Source organism: Oryctolagus cuniculus, chromosome 6 (assembly GCF_051225735.1).
Source record: "Oryctolagus cuniculus isolate XC-2025 breed Fujian yellow rabbit chromosome 6, ASM5122573v1, whole genome shotgun sequence".
NCBI lineage: Eukaryota > Metazoa > Chordata > Mammalia > Lagomorpha > Leporidae > Oryctolagus > Oryctolagus cuniculus.
Genome location: NC_142872.1, coordinates 91,934,490 through 91,949,954, shown reverse-complemented (window position 1 = coordinate 91,949,954; position 15,465 = coordinate 91,934,490). Strand labels below are relative to the sequence as shown.

General features: G+C 39.5%; 1 protein-coding gene across 10 annotated transcripts in view; it reads right to left on the bottom strand.

Annotated features, from left to right (window-relative positions):
* The window catches only part of MTFR1 (mitochondrial fission regulator 1), a 98,988-nt gene that overhangs the window by 34,969 nt on the left and 48,554 nt on the right, over positions 1 to 15,465 (bottom strand). For 9 of the 10 annotated variants that reach the window (XM_070075102.2, XM_089336276.1, XM_089336277.1 and 6 more), the window contains one exon: positions 10,054 to 10,166. In XM_070075102.2, the coding sequence (XP_069931203.2) occupies positions 10,054 to 10,166 (113 nt within the window). Of the gene's footprint in view, positions 1 to 10,053; positions 10,167 to 15,465 lie in introns of those variants that run through there. The other variant, XM_089336279.1, reaches the window with a different exon arrangement.

The window sequence follows — 15,465 nt, the reverse complement described above, 5'->3', positions numbered from 1 at the left end:
TTAAGTTGCCATACACAAAGGATGCTTACAAATTGTTTTCTACCTATAACATTTAGAAATGTTACCTACAACATTTTTAAACAACAATATTTGGGGAATATCCTCATTTTTTCCCTGTCCTACCTTACCTGACAACCATAATACCAACTTCATTTTATTTAGAATATTTGTGGGACAGGGAAATAAATGTTTGGCTTACAAAGCTTCAATTACTGTTTCTCTTCTTAGGCCCACACTGGAAAAAATGATGATGAAACTTTCTATAAAAGTACATGAAGAGGCTGGTGCTGTGGCATAGCGGGTAAAGCCGCTGCCTGCAGTGCCGGCATCCCATATGGGTGCCAGTTCGATTCCCAGCTGCTTCACTTCCAATCCAGCTCTCTGCTATGGCTTGGGAAAGCAGTAGAAGATGGCCAAAGTCTTCGGCCCCTGTACCCATGTGGGAGAACCAAAAAAGCTCCTGGCTCCTGCCTTTGGATCTGTGTAGCTCCAGCCATTGCAACCAACTGGAGAGTGAATCAGTGGATGGAAGATGGCTCTCTGCTTCTCCTTCTCTGTGTAACTCTAACTTTCAAATAAATAAATAAATCTTAAAAAAATATGAAAATTACACGAAGGAAAAATTCTCATAAAGAACAGTGCCAATGTCTGATTAAACATATCAATACTTTCTCTGAAAAATTTTATGTAATGAAAGTTAATAGATGACGTGATATGCTCTAATCAATCTGCAATAAAGAAAGTTATTTTAATAAGACATTGAAAGTTTGGAAAAAATAATTACTATGGCTCTTTGTCGATGTAACTGACTAAACTATGATTTCTATCTACACTTCATAGGGTAATTACATTTAATATAACATAATCTTACCTAATGTGCTTCTTCAAATACAGTTTTGGTAATGTTTTATTTTTACAGGGAACTGAACAGTATCTTTTTAAAACTTCATGAAAGAACTAGGGAAAATGCTGGTAGGTAGGACAGTGGGAATGATAGTATTTTAATCTCAGGAACAGATTTTAGCAAAGTATAAAAATCTCAAAAAATGCAGAATTAAAGTAGCATGCTTGTGCGCAACTGCAGTGGAGTAAGACAAAGCAGCAGTAACTGAGAATGTGGGTTTAGACTGCAGGGGTGGGGAACCTCTAGCCTACTGGTGGTTTAGGCCCAGAAAGTCATTTGGTCTGGCCCTGCCCAGAGGCAACAACAGCCAGTATTCCAAAATCAATAAATATATAGAAGGTTAAATTTTAAGTTTTGTTGTAGGCAGGCATACAGGATAAAATTGATCAGGTTTGTGAGCTGGAAGACCATGCCTTCACCACGCCCCCTGTGTGATCTCATGCCCTTATCTTACCACACCTGTGCACTCACCTGCCAATCAGACTAATTAACCACTCCCCTTTGGAAGTGGATTAAAGGCCTGGAACATGGTGGGTCCAGCACTTTTTGGCCCTTTTTCCCTTTTGCCCCGGACCTGCTGCTGCCCCTGTGCCTCCGGGAGTGTGGCCTTCGGGCCACCCGCCCCATACTTCCTGGCCTACGTGCTCCTCCACATGGTTGGCTCCTGGTGCTCGGTATGAATTCAGATTCTTCTCTCTTTTAGATAAGGCCATCACTCTCCTATGCATTTCTCTCACTAAATAAAAGCTTAAAACTTATCATTCATTTATGCCAGGATTCAGAATTCTCTGAATATTAGGCAAGAACCCACAATGCTTATTAATATTCTGAATTTATTAATAAGAACACAGTACACAGTAATATAACTGGCACCTCACACTCCGATAATATTTGGTACCCCAGATGGGACTTCTAAGGGGTCTTTCTCTGATAACACCCTGGTTTAGAGAAAGTCAGCAATAAGCAGCAGAGTGTTCTCAGGACAGAGGACGGACATGGACACCACTGCCATGGGTACCAGGGATGACAGCATCTGGAGCTGACAACAGATGCAAGTGGAACAGAGAAGAGAGGAGACAGAACCTACAGATAAATACTCATCCCCACCCCTACCAACTTCCCCTTTCCATGAAAGAACTCTGCTGTGTTTACTAAAATCTAGCTTATAAAAGTATCCTTATCTAGGGATGGAAATGAGGCTGATGGTTTGTTTTCATATTATGTGTCAGTACAGAGGCTTCATGCAACCTATTCACAAGAATTAAACGTTGGATATCAGAATCTTCAGTGTTAGTAAACAAAAAATGATATTATACTACTGTTTATTTAAAAATCAGTAGTCATATACTTACCTAAAATTCTGATCCAAAAGTATTAAATGCTTACAAGTTGTTTTAAATATTATTCAGGGGTCGGTGCTGTGGCGTAGCAGGTAAAACTACTGCCTACAGTGCTGGCATCCCATATGGGCGCCAGTTCAAAACCCGGCTGCTCCACTTCCGATCTAACTCTCTGCTACAGGCTGGGAAAGCAGTATAAGATGGCCCAAGGCCAGCGTCGCGGTTCAATAGGCTAATCCTCCACATGCGGCGCCGGCACACCGGGTTCTAGTCCTGGTCAGGGCGCCGGATTCTGTCCCGGTTGCTCCTCTTCCAGTCCAGCTCTCTGCTATGGCCCGGGAAGGCAGTGGAGGATGGCCCAGGTCCTTGGGCCCTGCACCCCATGGGAGACCAGGAGAAGCACCTGGCTCCTGGCTTCAGATCAGCGCGGTGCACCGGCTGCAGCGGCCATTGGGGGGTAAACCAACGGAAAAGGAAGACCTTTCTCTCCGTTTCTCTCACTGTCCACTCTGCCTGTCAAAAAATTAAAAAACAAAACAAAACAAAACAAAAAAACCACTTTCTGCACACCAGCTTCCACTGGTTAGATTTCTACCCTTTTTATTTGTGGCTCCAAAGTATCCTAAGGCAGAAGAACACAAGCTTTTATTTAGAGTAACCCAGCACTGGAATTACCTGCTCTATTTTTCCAATGTTAGTATCAAGGGAAGCTACTTTTGGAGCACAATTTACATAAATACAAAGGGCTTTTTTTAGTTCCACTAATTCAAAAAAAGCTCCAGGTTAAATGTAATACACCTCAGGATCCTTCCCTCTTATTTCTTTCTTTCTTTTTTTTTTTTTTTTTTTTTTTGACAGGCAGAGTGGACAGTGAGAGAGAGAGACAGAGAGAGAAAGGTCTTCCTTTTGCCGTTGGTTCACCCTCCAATGGCCGCCGCTGCAGCCGGCGCACCGCGCTGATCCTGGCAGGAGCCAGGAGCCAGGTGCTTTTCCTGGTCTCCCATGGGGTGCAGGGCCCAAGCACCTGGGCCATCCTCCACTGCACTCCCTGGCCACAGCAGAGGGCTGGCCTGGAAGAGGGGCAACCGGGACAGAATCCGGCGCCCCAACCGGGACTAGAACCCGGTGTGCCGGCGCCGCAAGGTGGAGGATTAGCCTATTGAGCCACGGCGCCGGCTCCTTCCCTCTTATTTCAGACTCAATAAAACACAAGATTTGAAATAGTTTTACATTAGCACAGTGTCTGATGCTTCCATCAGTTGTGTTCCAAAAATTTCTACTGACCCTCCCTCATGTTTTTGGATTAGAGAATAACGTACGAAGATAAAATAGTACATTTTGTTGTCTTAGAATCCAGGCAGGAAAACAAGCCGGCAGTTTATAGTTCCCTGCCACATAAAGGCTGGTAGAAAACCAACAATCTCTCAAAGCAAGAGAGGAGTTGATAAAGACTACAAGACTGGGGGAATTACTCAGATTGAAGGAAGCTTGAGGAAGACAGTGGAGGAACAGGCACGGATGCTGTCCCCAGACCTAGAAGACTGGTGGGAACCACCCCATTAGCTGTTGTAAGTTTTGTTCAACACAACTCTGCTGCTGTTTTATATTTCAAAAGTTGGCTATTCTTTACAATGATATTTAAGGAAAATATTCCTTTCTCTAATGCAGTATTTTACTAATGTAAGTTATTGATTAATTTTGGTATCAAATATAAGACTGAAATGACTGATGACACCAGCACCGGATGTGCTGTGCACAGGAACTGTCTCTCACTAGGAGCTGTGACAAGCCAGCTTGCTAGCTTCCTGAGTCACTTCTTTCAGTCTGAAGTTGAGGGTCTTCTCTGACACCCTTAAAAAATACCACACTCCACGTTACATTTAACATTCAAACATCAAAGTTTTCAGTCTCACTTTGTTCACTATCCTTCCACTATAGATTTTTATAAATAGTTGGCCCTCTGCATTCATCGATTCAGCCAACCACGGATCAAATATATTGAAAAATGAAAAAAAAATCATATCTGTATTAAACATGTATAAATTGCCTTTTCCTGACATTTTTCCTTAAACAAGACAGTATAACAACCATTCCCATAACATTTACCTGTATTCATTACTCTAAGTAATCTAGAAATGATTTAAAACATAAGATAACTATACAGGTTATTTCTAAATACCATACCATTTTATGCAAGGGACTTAAGCATCTCCACATTTTGGTACCTGGGGGAGAGATCCTGAAGCCAATCACCCATGGACACTGAAGGACAACTGTAAGTTATCTTCTTTATTAGATTAATAATACCGGGTTTAAGGAAAAAACCTAACTGGAACTACTTTTAAGCATTTTGAACCTATAGATGCTTATCTAAAAATTTCTGAGTTTAAATTTATGTGGAGGGGCTGGTGCCGTGGCACAGTAGGTAAAACCTCCACCTGTGGCCCCACCATCCCATATGGGCACCGGTTCTAGTCCTGGCTGCTCACTTCCCATCCAGCTCTCTGCTATGGCCTGGGAAAGCAGTGGAAGATGGCCCAGGTGCTTGGACCCCTGAACCCGTGTAGGAGACCAGGAAGAAGCACCTGGATCCTGGCTTCAGATTGGTGCAGCTCTGGCAGTTGCAGCCATTTGGGGAGTGAACCAACGGAAAGATGATCTTTCTGTCTCTCCCTCTCACTGACTGTAACTCTACCTCTCAAATAAAGAAATAAAAATTTAAAAAAATTTTATGTGAAACCCTACAGAAGAATTAGATACAATAAGAAATTTACTCATAGAATGAACAAATTGGAGTTAACTATAAGGTTCTTTCACTCCAGAAGCAATCAAATATTTACTGAAAATGTCTACTAGAAGCATCAGATTAGTCTTTATCATGCACAGTACAAATGTTAGACTGTGTATATATTCTAAGACTACATATTCTCAGAACGAAAGAGAACAAATTATCTTAGACAATTTAAATAGTTATGATTCTTTCAAAGAATGTTAATACTTATAAAAATGATGTTCTTTCTAATGCAATTTTGTTAATGAAAAGGAATGAAAATGTGATAGAAAGAATACAATGAGAGTTTACTGTGTGCATGCTAGTATACTGTTTTTTTTCATGCTCTTTTAAAAACCTCAGACTACCTCAAGATACCATCTCATTCCAGTTAGACTGGCTGTTATCAAGAAAATAAAGGACAGTTACATGTTGGTGAGGATATAGAGAAAAAGTGATTCTTACACACTGTTGGTGGGAGTGTAAATTAGTACAACCACTGTGAAGAACCGTATGGAGATTCCTCAAAAAACTAAAAATAGAATCAGAATTCCCACTACTGGGTACATATCCAAGGAATATGTTGAAAAGACATCTGCATTCCCATGTTTATTGCAGCACTATTCACGATAGCCCAGAGTGTAAAGGACCTAAGTATCCAAACACTGATGCTAGATAATGTGCTGCATATGGAATACTACTCAGCCATAAAAGGATGGCATCTTGTCATCTGAAACAACATGGATGGAACTGGAGGTCATTATGTTAAGTGAAGTAAGTCAAGCACAGAAAGACAAATAACACATGATCTCTCTTCTCTCCATGTGGCGTCTACAAAAAAGGTGATCCCACAGAAGTCAAAAGTAAAATGGTGGCAGGGGTGGCACTGTAGCACAGCAGGCCGAGCAGCTGCTTGTAATGCTGGTATTGCATATCAGAGTGCTGGCTCAATTCCTGGCTGTTCCCTGCAAATGTGCCTGGGAAAGCTGTGGATGATGTCCCCTGGGATTCGAACTGACATCCATAGGGGATTCTGGCACTGCAGGCAGTGGCTTTACCTGCTATGCCATAGCACTGGCCCTTCCAGGAGCCTTTTCAAAGGCCCATTAGCCAGTTGTTTTCCACATCACTGACAAAATCCACTATCCATATTTAAATATTTATAATTAAAATCCTCTGACAGTTAATTCATTAGGTTGTATTTCACATTGCTGTAAATGTGATCTTGTATTACATACAGATAACTTTTCCTTATTCTTCCCACTAACTACAACTACAAACCCTAGACACTGTATATAAGACAAACACATGAAAAACCTGAAAGACGCCGAGAAGGACACCCTCAGAGAAGGCACTTCAAAACCCAAAAAAACAATTCAGCAGAGTTTCCTGCCTTTTCTTATTGGCTCACATATCCCAGACTCAATGCTGGAGAAGCTGACAACTCAGAAATGCCAAGGGTTGTAGAAAAATAAAAAGCCCTAAGAAAAGCCTGCTCTCTCACCCAATGGATCAAGAAAGGGGCTGCCTAACAAGATAGAAAACTTGCAAAAAACTAATCATCCTACTTCAGCCAAAACTACTGAAGAAAACCGTGACCCACACAGCAGAGGCCAACTTTCACCCTCGAAAGGCAGTAATAAACCCTGAAACTCTGCAGATGGCGTCAGAAAAGGCAGAGAACAATGACTTAATCCCCACAAAAGTTGTAAGACAACAGCACCTCAGAGACCTGTGAGACTGTAATCAAAGATTTATTACTTACATCATCAATGCCATGGAAGAAGAGAAAGAAAGAGCTGAAAAGATACATGAAGAATTAATGGCAGAGGGCCGGTGCCGTGGCGCAGTAGGTTAATCCTCCCATATGGGAACTGGTTCTACTCCTGGCTGCTCCTCTTCTGATCCAGCTCTCTGCTATGGCCTGGGAAAGCAGTAGAAGATAGCCCAAGTGATTTGGCCCCTGCACCCACGTGGGAGACCTGGAAGAAGCTCCTGGCTCCTGATCGGCTCACCTCCAGCTGTTGTGGCCATCTGGGGAGTGAACCTACGGAAGGAAGACCTTTCTCTCTGTCTCTCAGTCTCACCATCTGTAACTCTACCTCTCTAATAAATAAATAAAATCTTAAAAAACAACAACAACAACAACAACAAAAAAAAAACAAAAAAAAACAAAACTGGTACATCCATACCAATGAATACTGCTCAGCAATAAAAAAAAAAAGGAATGAACTACTGATACACACAACCACCTGGATAAAAAGCCACAGAATAATGCTCAGTGAAGAAGGCCTATCCCAAAAGGTTATATAATGCATACCTCCCTTAAATGACAAAACTGTGGAAATGGAGAACAGGATGGTGGTTGCCAGTGATTAAGGAGAGGTTGAAGATGGAAGGAAAGTGTTTGGAGCCACACTAGGGCAACGGGAGGGATCCTCATGGTATAGAAATGCTTTGCATCTTGACTTCCTTAATGCCAATTCCCTGCTGTGATACTGTACAGTACTATGGTTTTAATGGATGATACCACTGAAGGAAATGGAGTTAAGAGTACAGGGAATTTCTTTGTATTATTTCTCACAACTGCATGTGAAGAATGTACCACTGTCTCAAAACAATAATTAAAAAAAAATACGTCTAAAGAAAGAAAGGCGGCCGGCGCCGCGGCTCACTAGGCTAATCCTCTGCCTTGCGGCACGGGCACACGGGGTTCTAGTCCCAGTCGGGGCGCCAGATTCTTTCCCGGTTGCCCCTCTTGCAGGCCAGCTCTCTGCTGTGGCCAGGGAATTGCAGTGGAGGATGGCCCAAGTGCTTGGGCCCTGCACCCCATGGGAGACCAGGAGAAGTACCTGGCTCCTGCCTTCAGGTCAGCGCGGTGCGCCAGCGGCAGTGCGCCGGCCGTGGCAGCCATTGGAGGGTGAACCAACGGCAAAAGGAAGACCTTTTTCTCTGTCTCTCTCTCTCACTGTCCACTCTGCCTGTCCAAAAAAAAAAAAAAAAAAAAAAAAAAGGCTGTTTATCTGTTAATACTGCAATACCTGGTCTGTGTTTGTCTACTCCTATGTTCTCACTTCTACTTGTTATTCAAACCACACTCTTCTTTTGTTCTTGGATTACCTGATTTTTACTTTATCCAGTTAATACCAATCAAATGAAATTACTCTTGTTAAAGTCAAAGATAATGTTTCAACTGAAAAACAAAATTGAAACTTGATAATGTTTTTACTTACCTAGTCTCACCTCGAGCACTACCTGTTGATCACAAATGGGGATTTGGGAATGTAAGACTTTTGCTTTCCTTTTTTAAATTTCCAAATGCTAGCTTCATTCAGAATACAAATGCTCGGGGCCAGCGCTGTGGTGTAGCGGGTAAATCTGCCACCTGCAGTGCCGGCATCACATACATATGGTTTGAGTTCCAGCTACTCCACTTTCAATCCACCTCTCTGCTGTGGTCTGAGAAAGCAGCAGAAGATGGCCCAAGTGCTTGGGCCCCTGCTCCTGAGTGTGAGACCCAGAAGAACCTCCAGAATCCTAGCTTCGGATTGGCACAGATCCAGCTGCTGTAGCCATTTGGGGAGTGAACCAGTGGATGGAAGACCTCTCTCTCTCTCTCTGCCTCTCTATAAATCTGCTTTTCAAATAAATAAACAAATCTTAAAAAATAAATAATACAAATGCTCCTCTTCTCTGCATGCTCCTTGGGCGCACTCATTTTCAGCCATTTTATCTAGATGTTACAGTACAAGCCTTCCTTATACGTATGCTTCCATAAACTTCTCCTAGATCCACTGTGAACATCTCACAGAAAACTCAAACAGAATATATCCCAGCATGGATTACTGCTCCCTAATTCCACCTACCAATAAACCTGTTTTCTGATAATCTTACTAATTATCCCACCATCGTAGACTCTCTTCATCCTTCCTATCTGGTGATTTCCATGTCCTTTTAATTTCTCTGATTCTCTCTTGGCTTTGACCTTCTTTTCCTAATTTAGTCACAATCTGATCATCTATTAGGTGGCCTAACTCCCAGTATTTTATTCTTCATAATGTTTACAGGTTAATTTGAATAAAACACAAACCTGATTGCATTACTATAGTGATTAAATTTCTTCCATGATTCCATACTGCTTGCAGGGAAAAGTCTAACATTTTTAGTATAACATGTATAACTTTGAATCTCTACCCACTTTCCATGCTTATCTTCTACAGCTTACCCTTCTCTAGGCTCACCAGAACATTTGGTATTTCCCAAACATGCCACATTTTCTGCTGACTGCACCTTTAAAGAAATTCTTCCCTCTTCCTGGAACACAGCCTTCCCAGTTGCTTGGCTCCTACTGACCCCTTACCAAACAGCTCTGTCATACCCTCCTTTGAGAATATGGTAGACTTTTGTAATCATTAAATTTTATAGTATTGTATTGATTTCTTTTCTCTTCCAGCACTAAGTATTCCTTGAATGCGAGAACTGTATCTTATTATTTATCTTTACATAGTTGATGCCTGATAAAAGTGAGGAGTATGTAAGTATGTGGAATAACTTTCTATTAGATTGAATGCATAGTCAACATTTTTTCAGGCTTTTTCAAATAAAAGCAAGCAACTATATAATTCACACATTGTTCCCTTCAATCACAATTCATCTTGACTCATAATTATGAAACAATTTCCAATTACACAAATTCCCTACTATAATCCAGACTGATCTCTCTACCCTCATGTATAATTACTGTTCTTATCTAAACATATTTGTAATAGTTCTTTTTGGCCACTCATAGTAGAATGTAAACCTCTAAAAGGCAGAAACTCCTGTGATTCATTAGGGTTTATCACATAATTACATGTCTTTAGGAACTTTATAAATAGTAGTCCAGTCTTAAAAATGAACAGAAAAGATGGCTGCTGAAGGAAAAGAACTGGGTTAGTCAATAGAAATCAAATTAGGCTATTTAAAGAAAATACTACAAACATATCATCCTCTTTAAAAGAATATATTGCATTTCAGTTCTGACAGCCTTCCAAACCAACCTTAGTCTTGTTGAACATTCTCCTTCTTCTTTGGCTACCCATCCAACATCAGCCAAAGACGCCACTGTATCCTCTCCTGGGTTGGGGCTCCATTCTGGTGCATTGCTGGTGAGCTGTAAGTTATAAATAGGAAAAGTTCTTTATCTCACACAAAAATAATGGCATAAATCTTTTTACTCACCTAAATGAAAATCACCAGCTTTGGTGTTACAAACACATGGTGGTTTCTAACATTTCCATTAACCTCTGTGAATGAAATCCTTAGTCATCATCACACTGTTGCCTAATAATGTATGACTATCTCTCAAAAATAATTTACCTGCATTCAATTTTTTACTTTGCTAGTTACTTGAAAAAAGAAAATTCTAGCTTAAAACAGAAAAATTTTTCAATCTAAGCATTAGAAACTACTTTGTTCTGGAGAGTAATTTAGATTTTTTTTTTAAAAGAAATAAGGGCTGGTGCTATGGCACAGCCAATTAAAGCCAGCCTGCAGCTCCAGCATCCTATTTGGGCACCAGTTCAAGTCCTGGCTGCTCCACTTCTGATCCAGCTCCCTGCTACTGCACTTGGGTAAGCAGCAGAGAATAGCCCCAAGTCCTTGGGCCCCTGCACCCACGTGGGACACCCAGATGAAGCTTTTGGCTCCTGCCTTCAGCCTGGCACAGTCCTGACTGTTGTGGCTATTTGGGGACTAAATAAGCAGATGGAAGATTCTCTGTTTGTCCTTCTCTCTCTAACACTACCTTTCAAATAAATAACTAAATCTTTAAAAAAAAAAAAAAAAGGAAAAAAAAGGAGGGGCAAGAAAGTGTAAGAAGGAACAAATGACCAATTTGTGTTAAATCCAGGAATATTTTTAAATGACTATGATATAGCTATGTTGTGATACCATCATATACATAAAAGTATATGTCATTATACTGTTGAAAATGTTTTCAAAAATTTCTTAAATCTCTTGAATTTTAGCTTAATATTGATGAATAAAAAATACAAATAGCAGAAGAATTCTATCAAATGGATAAACACATGGATGAAGAGAATATTTTGAAATAAATACAAAAAATTATGCATAACCTGAGAAAAAAATGGAAAAATAATTTAAAAGAGTTAACTTTGGTTTTATTGCATGTAAAATACCTCAGAATCAGAATGCCAGTGATAAAGAGTTTTTCTTTTTCTCTTCTTACTATTTGTTGAACTCTTTTACTTAGAGTAGGGATAACTATAGGATCATTAAGTATACTGAAAATAGATCTTGGTAACAATTAAGATTGGGAATGTAAGAGGGAGGGAAAGGAAAGGTTGGAGCACGGGGAGGTGGAGGGGTAGCATCATTATGTTCCTAAATCTGTATATATGAAATATTTGAAACTTATATAACTTAAAGTTCAAAAAAGAAATATGAAATAAGCAAAACAGCTTTAAAATACAGTTATCAAATTAATACTTTCTAAAAGTTATAATGAGCCTTAAGTGAAAAAGAAAAACAATTCACAATTTTACATTGAGGGAAAAAAGAAAAGTAAAAGGCCAAAAAAATTTACTTAGTATTTTTATAAGGAAGGTGCGACTACAGTCTCTGCACTGTTCAAATCTTCTTAATGCTGTCAGGTCAGGCTTTTTGAAATTAATACCCATCAAACAAATAACAATAACATATACAAAGTTTAAAATATCTTTAATATTAGGAATAAAAATTGAACCAAACATATCTACTGTTAGCAGGTACACTCATTTTGTTATCATAATTACTTAAAATTAACAATAAAGTAGAATTAGTAATGACATTTTAATAATAAAATGCCTCAAATTATGGCCTCTAGGGAAGACAGGTGGGCAGGCAAGAGGAAAAAGAAGTGAGATGTAAGTATTTAACTCCCAGGCAAAAACCGAGACATAATAATGGAATTAAGATGAAAAACTCAAAACACTATGTTTTGCACATAATGAAGTAATTTGTAGTCAAAGAGGGAAAAACAGGAATTTCAGTAAGTATACTCTCAAGATACATGAGCAAAAAAGGATCAAAAACAAGTTTTTTAAATATAGATTTTATTTATTTGATTTGAGAGATAAAGACAGAAAGGTCTTTCATCTGCTGATTCACACCCCAAATGGCTGCAATGCCAGGGCTGGGCTGATCTGAAGCTAGGAGCTTCTTCTGGGCCTCCCATGGGGATTTCAGGGGTCCAAACACTTGAGCAATCTTCTACTGCTTTCCCAGGCTGTAGCAGCCTGGGAACAGGTGCCTATAGGGGATTCTGGCACCGCGGGTGGAGGCTTAGCCTACTACACCACAGCACTGGTACCCAAAAGCAAGGTTTTTATACTTTCTCCTATGTATTTCAGAAAGTTACCCAAACAACTGACTTTCCAGATATTCAGCAAATAGGCATCTTATATAATTTAAATAATGTAATGGGCATTACATCTGATCTCAAGAATCTATAAGTGGGGCTGATGCAATGGCAAAATAGGCTAAGCCTCCACCTGCAGCGCCAGCATCCCCTGTGGGTGCCAGTTCGTGTCCTGGCTACTCCACTTTCTATCCAGCTCTCTGCAATGACCTGGGAAAGCAGTGGAAGATGGCCCAAGTGTTTGGGCCCCTGCACGCCCATGAGAGACCTGGAAGAAGCCATTGTGGGCGTTTGGGGAATAAAACCAGCAGATAGAAGACCTCTCTCTGTAACTATTTCAAATAAATAAAAATAAATCTTAAAAAAAAAAAATGTAAGAAGTGTTTCAATAGTTACTAATTGGTAGGAAGCTAGTTATATTTAAGACAAAATCTGAGTTTTACATTAAGACTCCTTATTTTCCCATAAAAATTATAAAAACTACTCTTCCAAAATATTTATAAAGAGAAGTACTATTTTTCTAAGAATACATTCTCAAAGATATAGAACCCATTTTCAAGGATAACTAAGGATCATTATATCTCAATTTCACATTTGTAAATAATTCATACATTAAAATGAAATGCTGCTTCTTGTACAAACTTTAATATACCAAAAGCAAAACCTAACTGTGGAGTCAGCATTATGGCGTAGTAGATAAAGCCACTGCCTGTAATGCTGACATGCCATAAGGGCACCATTTCGTGTCCCTGCTGCCTCTACTTTCGATCCAGCTCCCTGCTAATGGTCTGGGCAAATCAGTAGAAGATGGTCCAAGTGTTTGGGCCCCTGCTACCCACATGGGAGACCTGGAAGAAGTTCCTGGTCTCTTGGCTTTGCCCTGGCCATTGTGGCCATTTGGGGAGTGAACCAGCAGACAGAAGATCTGCCTTTCTAACTCTTTCAAATAAATAAATAAATGTTTAAAAAATAAAAACATACCTACTCCATGAATTTGGCTTTTATTCTTAGTTAAGCATTAGTTATGCTTAGAAATAATCCATGTTCGTAACACGTGCCACCCCCCTCCAGATAAAAATGTTAATGATGCTGTCAAGATCTGTCTGTATCATTTCTACTTGACATCCTGCATCCAAACACAGTAGTTTTGACATTTAAGTCCAGCTCATTCACAAGACAAAACTAAAAAATAATTTTTTTACACCCCATTTAGTAGTTGCTAGGGAGAACATTCATTGAGTGACATAAGCATGAAATGGGAAGGACAATTTCCAGCACAATCCACTTAGCAAAATACAAGCCAAGGCAAAGTCAGCACTGTCAGAGAGGACTAAGGACAAGTTGTTCTCAACAGTACGATTTAGACAGCACTACTGACATGCATGGATGACTGATGGCAGCTCTGGGAAAGAAAAGGACAACTTACTGAAGGTTCCCAGCAAGGTCCTGTCCTATCATAGCTATTGCTAATAGGAAAGAAACAGTGAAGAGAGAAATTTTTAAATCACATTTCATCCAACACAAAAATTCAGTAGTAGCTTTGTATTTTCACATCTTTCGATATTAACTTTAACATTTGAAAAAATTTAAATTACCCTAAATTATATTTTAGGAATCTTACTAATGTTATTAATAATTTTTAAAATATTCTGGTAATATAAAACCATACCAAGGAAACTGACTCATTTAATAAAATACACAGAAGTAAAATACAAATGTGTAACAGTTGAAGTATTTATAATAAAAACATTAGAAGTCCCAATGTAATTTTTCATAAAATAATCACACAGTTACTAGTTAGTTGGATTCTCCGCCAAGAAGATATAACAGTAAATAAACTTGGTCTATTTTACAATTTTATACTCAAATATGAAACATTTTTAAAAGCAACACAGTAAAACAGTAATATCTTTTTACCTACCTAGCAATTAACTATTCCTCTTTGTCTACCAACTTCTACTACTGTAAGAAAAACTAAAAGTAGAATTTCTATATTTTAGTACAATGACATATAGTGACACCAACTGGCCAGGCGGTATGCCTGTGTAAAGAACACCATTCCCAAATGCAGCCACTAATGTTTCTGAATGATGTGGTCACTTTGTTAAGAATTTATTTTTAAGTTGCTAAATAGATCGTATATATTTATTGTGCACAACTTGTTGTTCTGAATTATGTATACACTGTGGAATGGCTCAATCCAGCTCATTAGCATGTGCATTACCTCACACGCTTATTTTATTTTTCCTGGTGAGAACACTTAAAATCCATTTTTTTAGTAATTTTCAAAATACAAATACATTGTTATTAACTGTAGTGATCATGTTGCAACAACAGATTTCCTGAATGGTCCCTTTTTAACAATTCAGCATTTATTAAAAGTTTCTATCCACAACACAACTAGAATGGAGCAGGGGAAGGGAAGGGGATAGAAGGGGAAAGGTAAGGAACCAGAGACAACAGGGAAGAAAATGTGTGTGTTTGTCTCTGCGAATAACCTTAGAGGGTCAGCAACAGTATCCCCAGGGAGAAATAAGTCAAGGAATTACAAGGCGGGTGCTGTGGCATAGTGGGTAAAGCCGCTGCCTACCACCCCAGCATCCCACATGGGCTCCGGTTCAAGTCCCAGGTGTTTCACTTCCTATCTAGCTCCCTGTTAATGCGCCTGGGAAAGCAGCGGAAGATGGCAGAAGTGCCTGGGCCCCTGCATCCATGTGGGAGACCTGGATGGAGTTCCTGGTTCCTGGCATCGATCGGCCATTTGGGGAGTGAACCAGCAGATGGAATATCTCACTCTCTCTTTCTCTCTGCCTCTCTCTCTGTAACTCTGCCTTCAAATAAATAAATCTTAAAAAAAAAAAAAAAAAAAAAAGGAATTCAGTTACTGAGGATGAATAAAATGGCCACAAACATCTGTCATGTAAGTTAGTATTCAAACTATTATTTCACAAAGCTAAAGTCATAAAATTTAGTACTCATAGCTGGATTCAATTATCATTACAGGCCATTTTATAGCTAGAAACACCAAACAACAGATTTCACATACAGATGA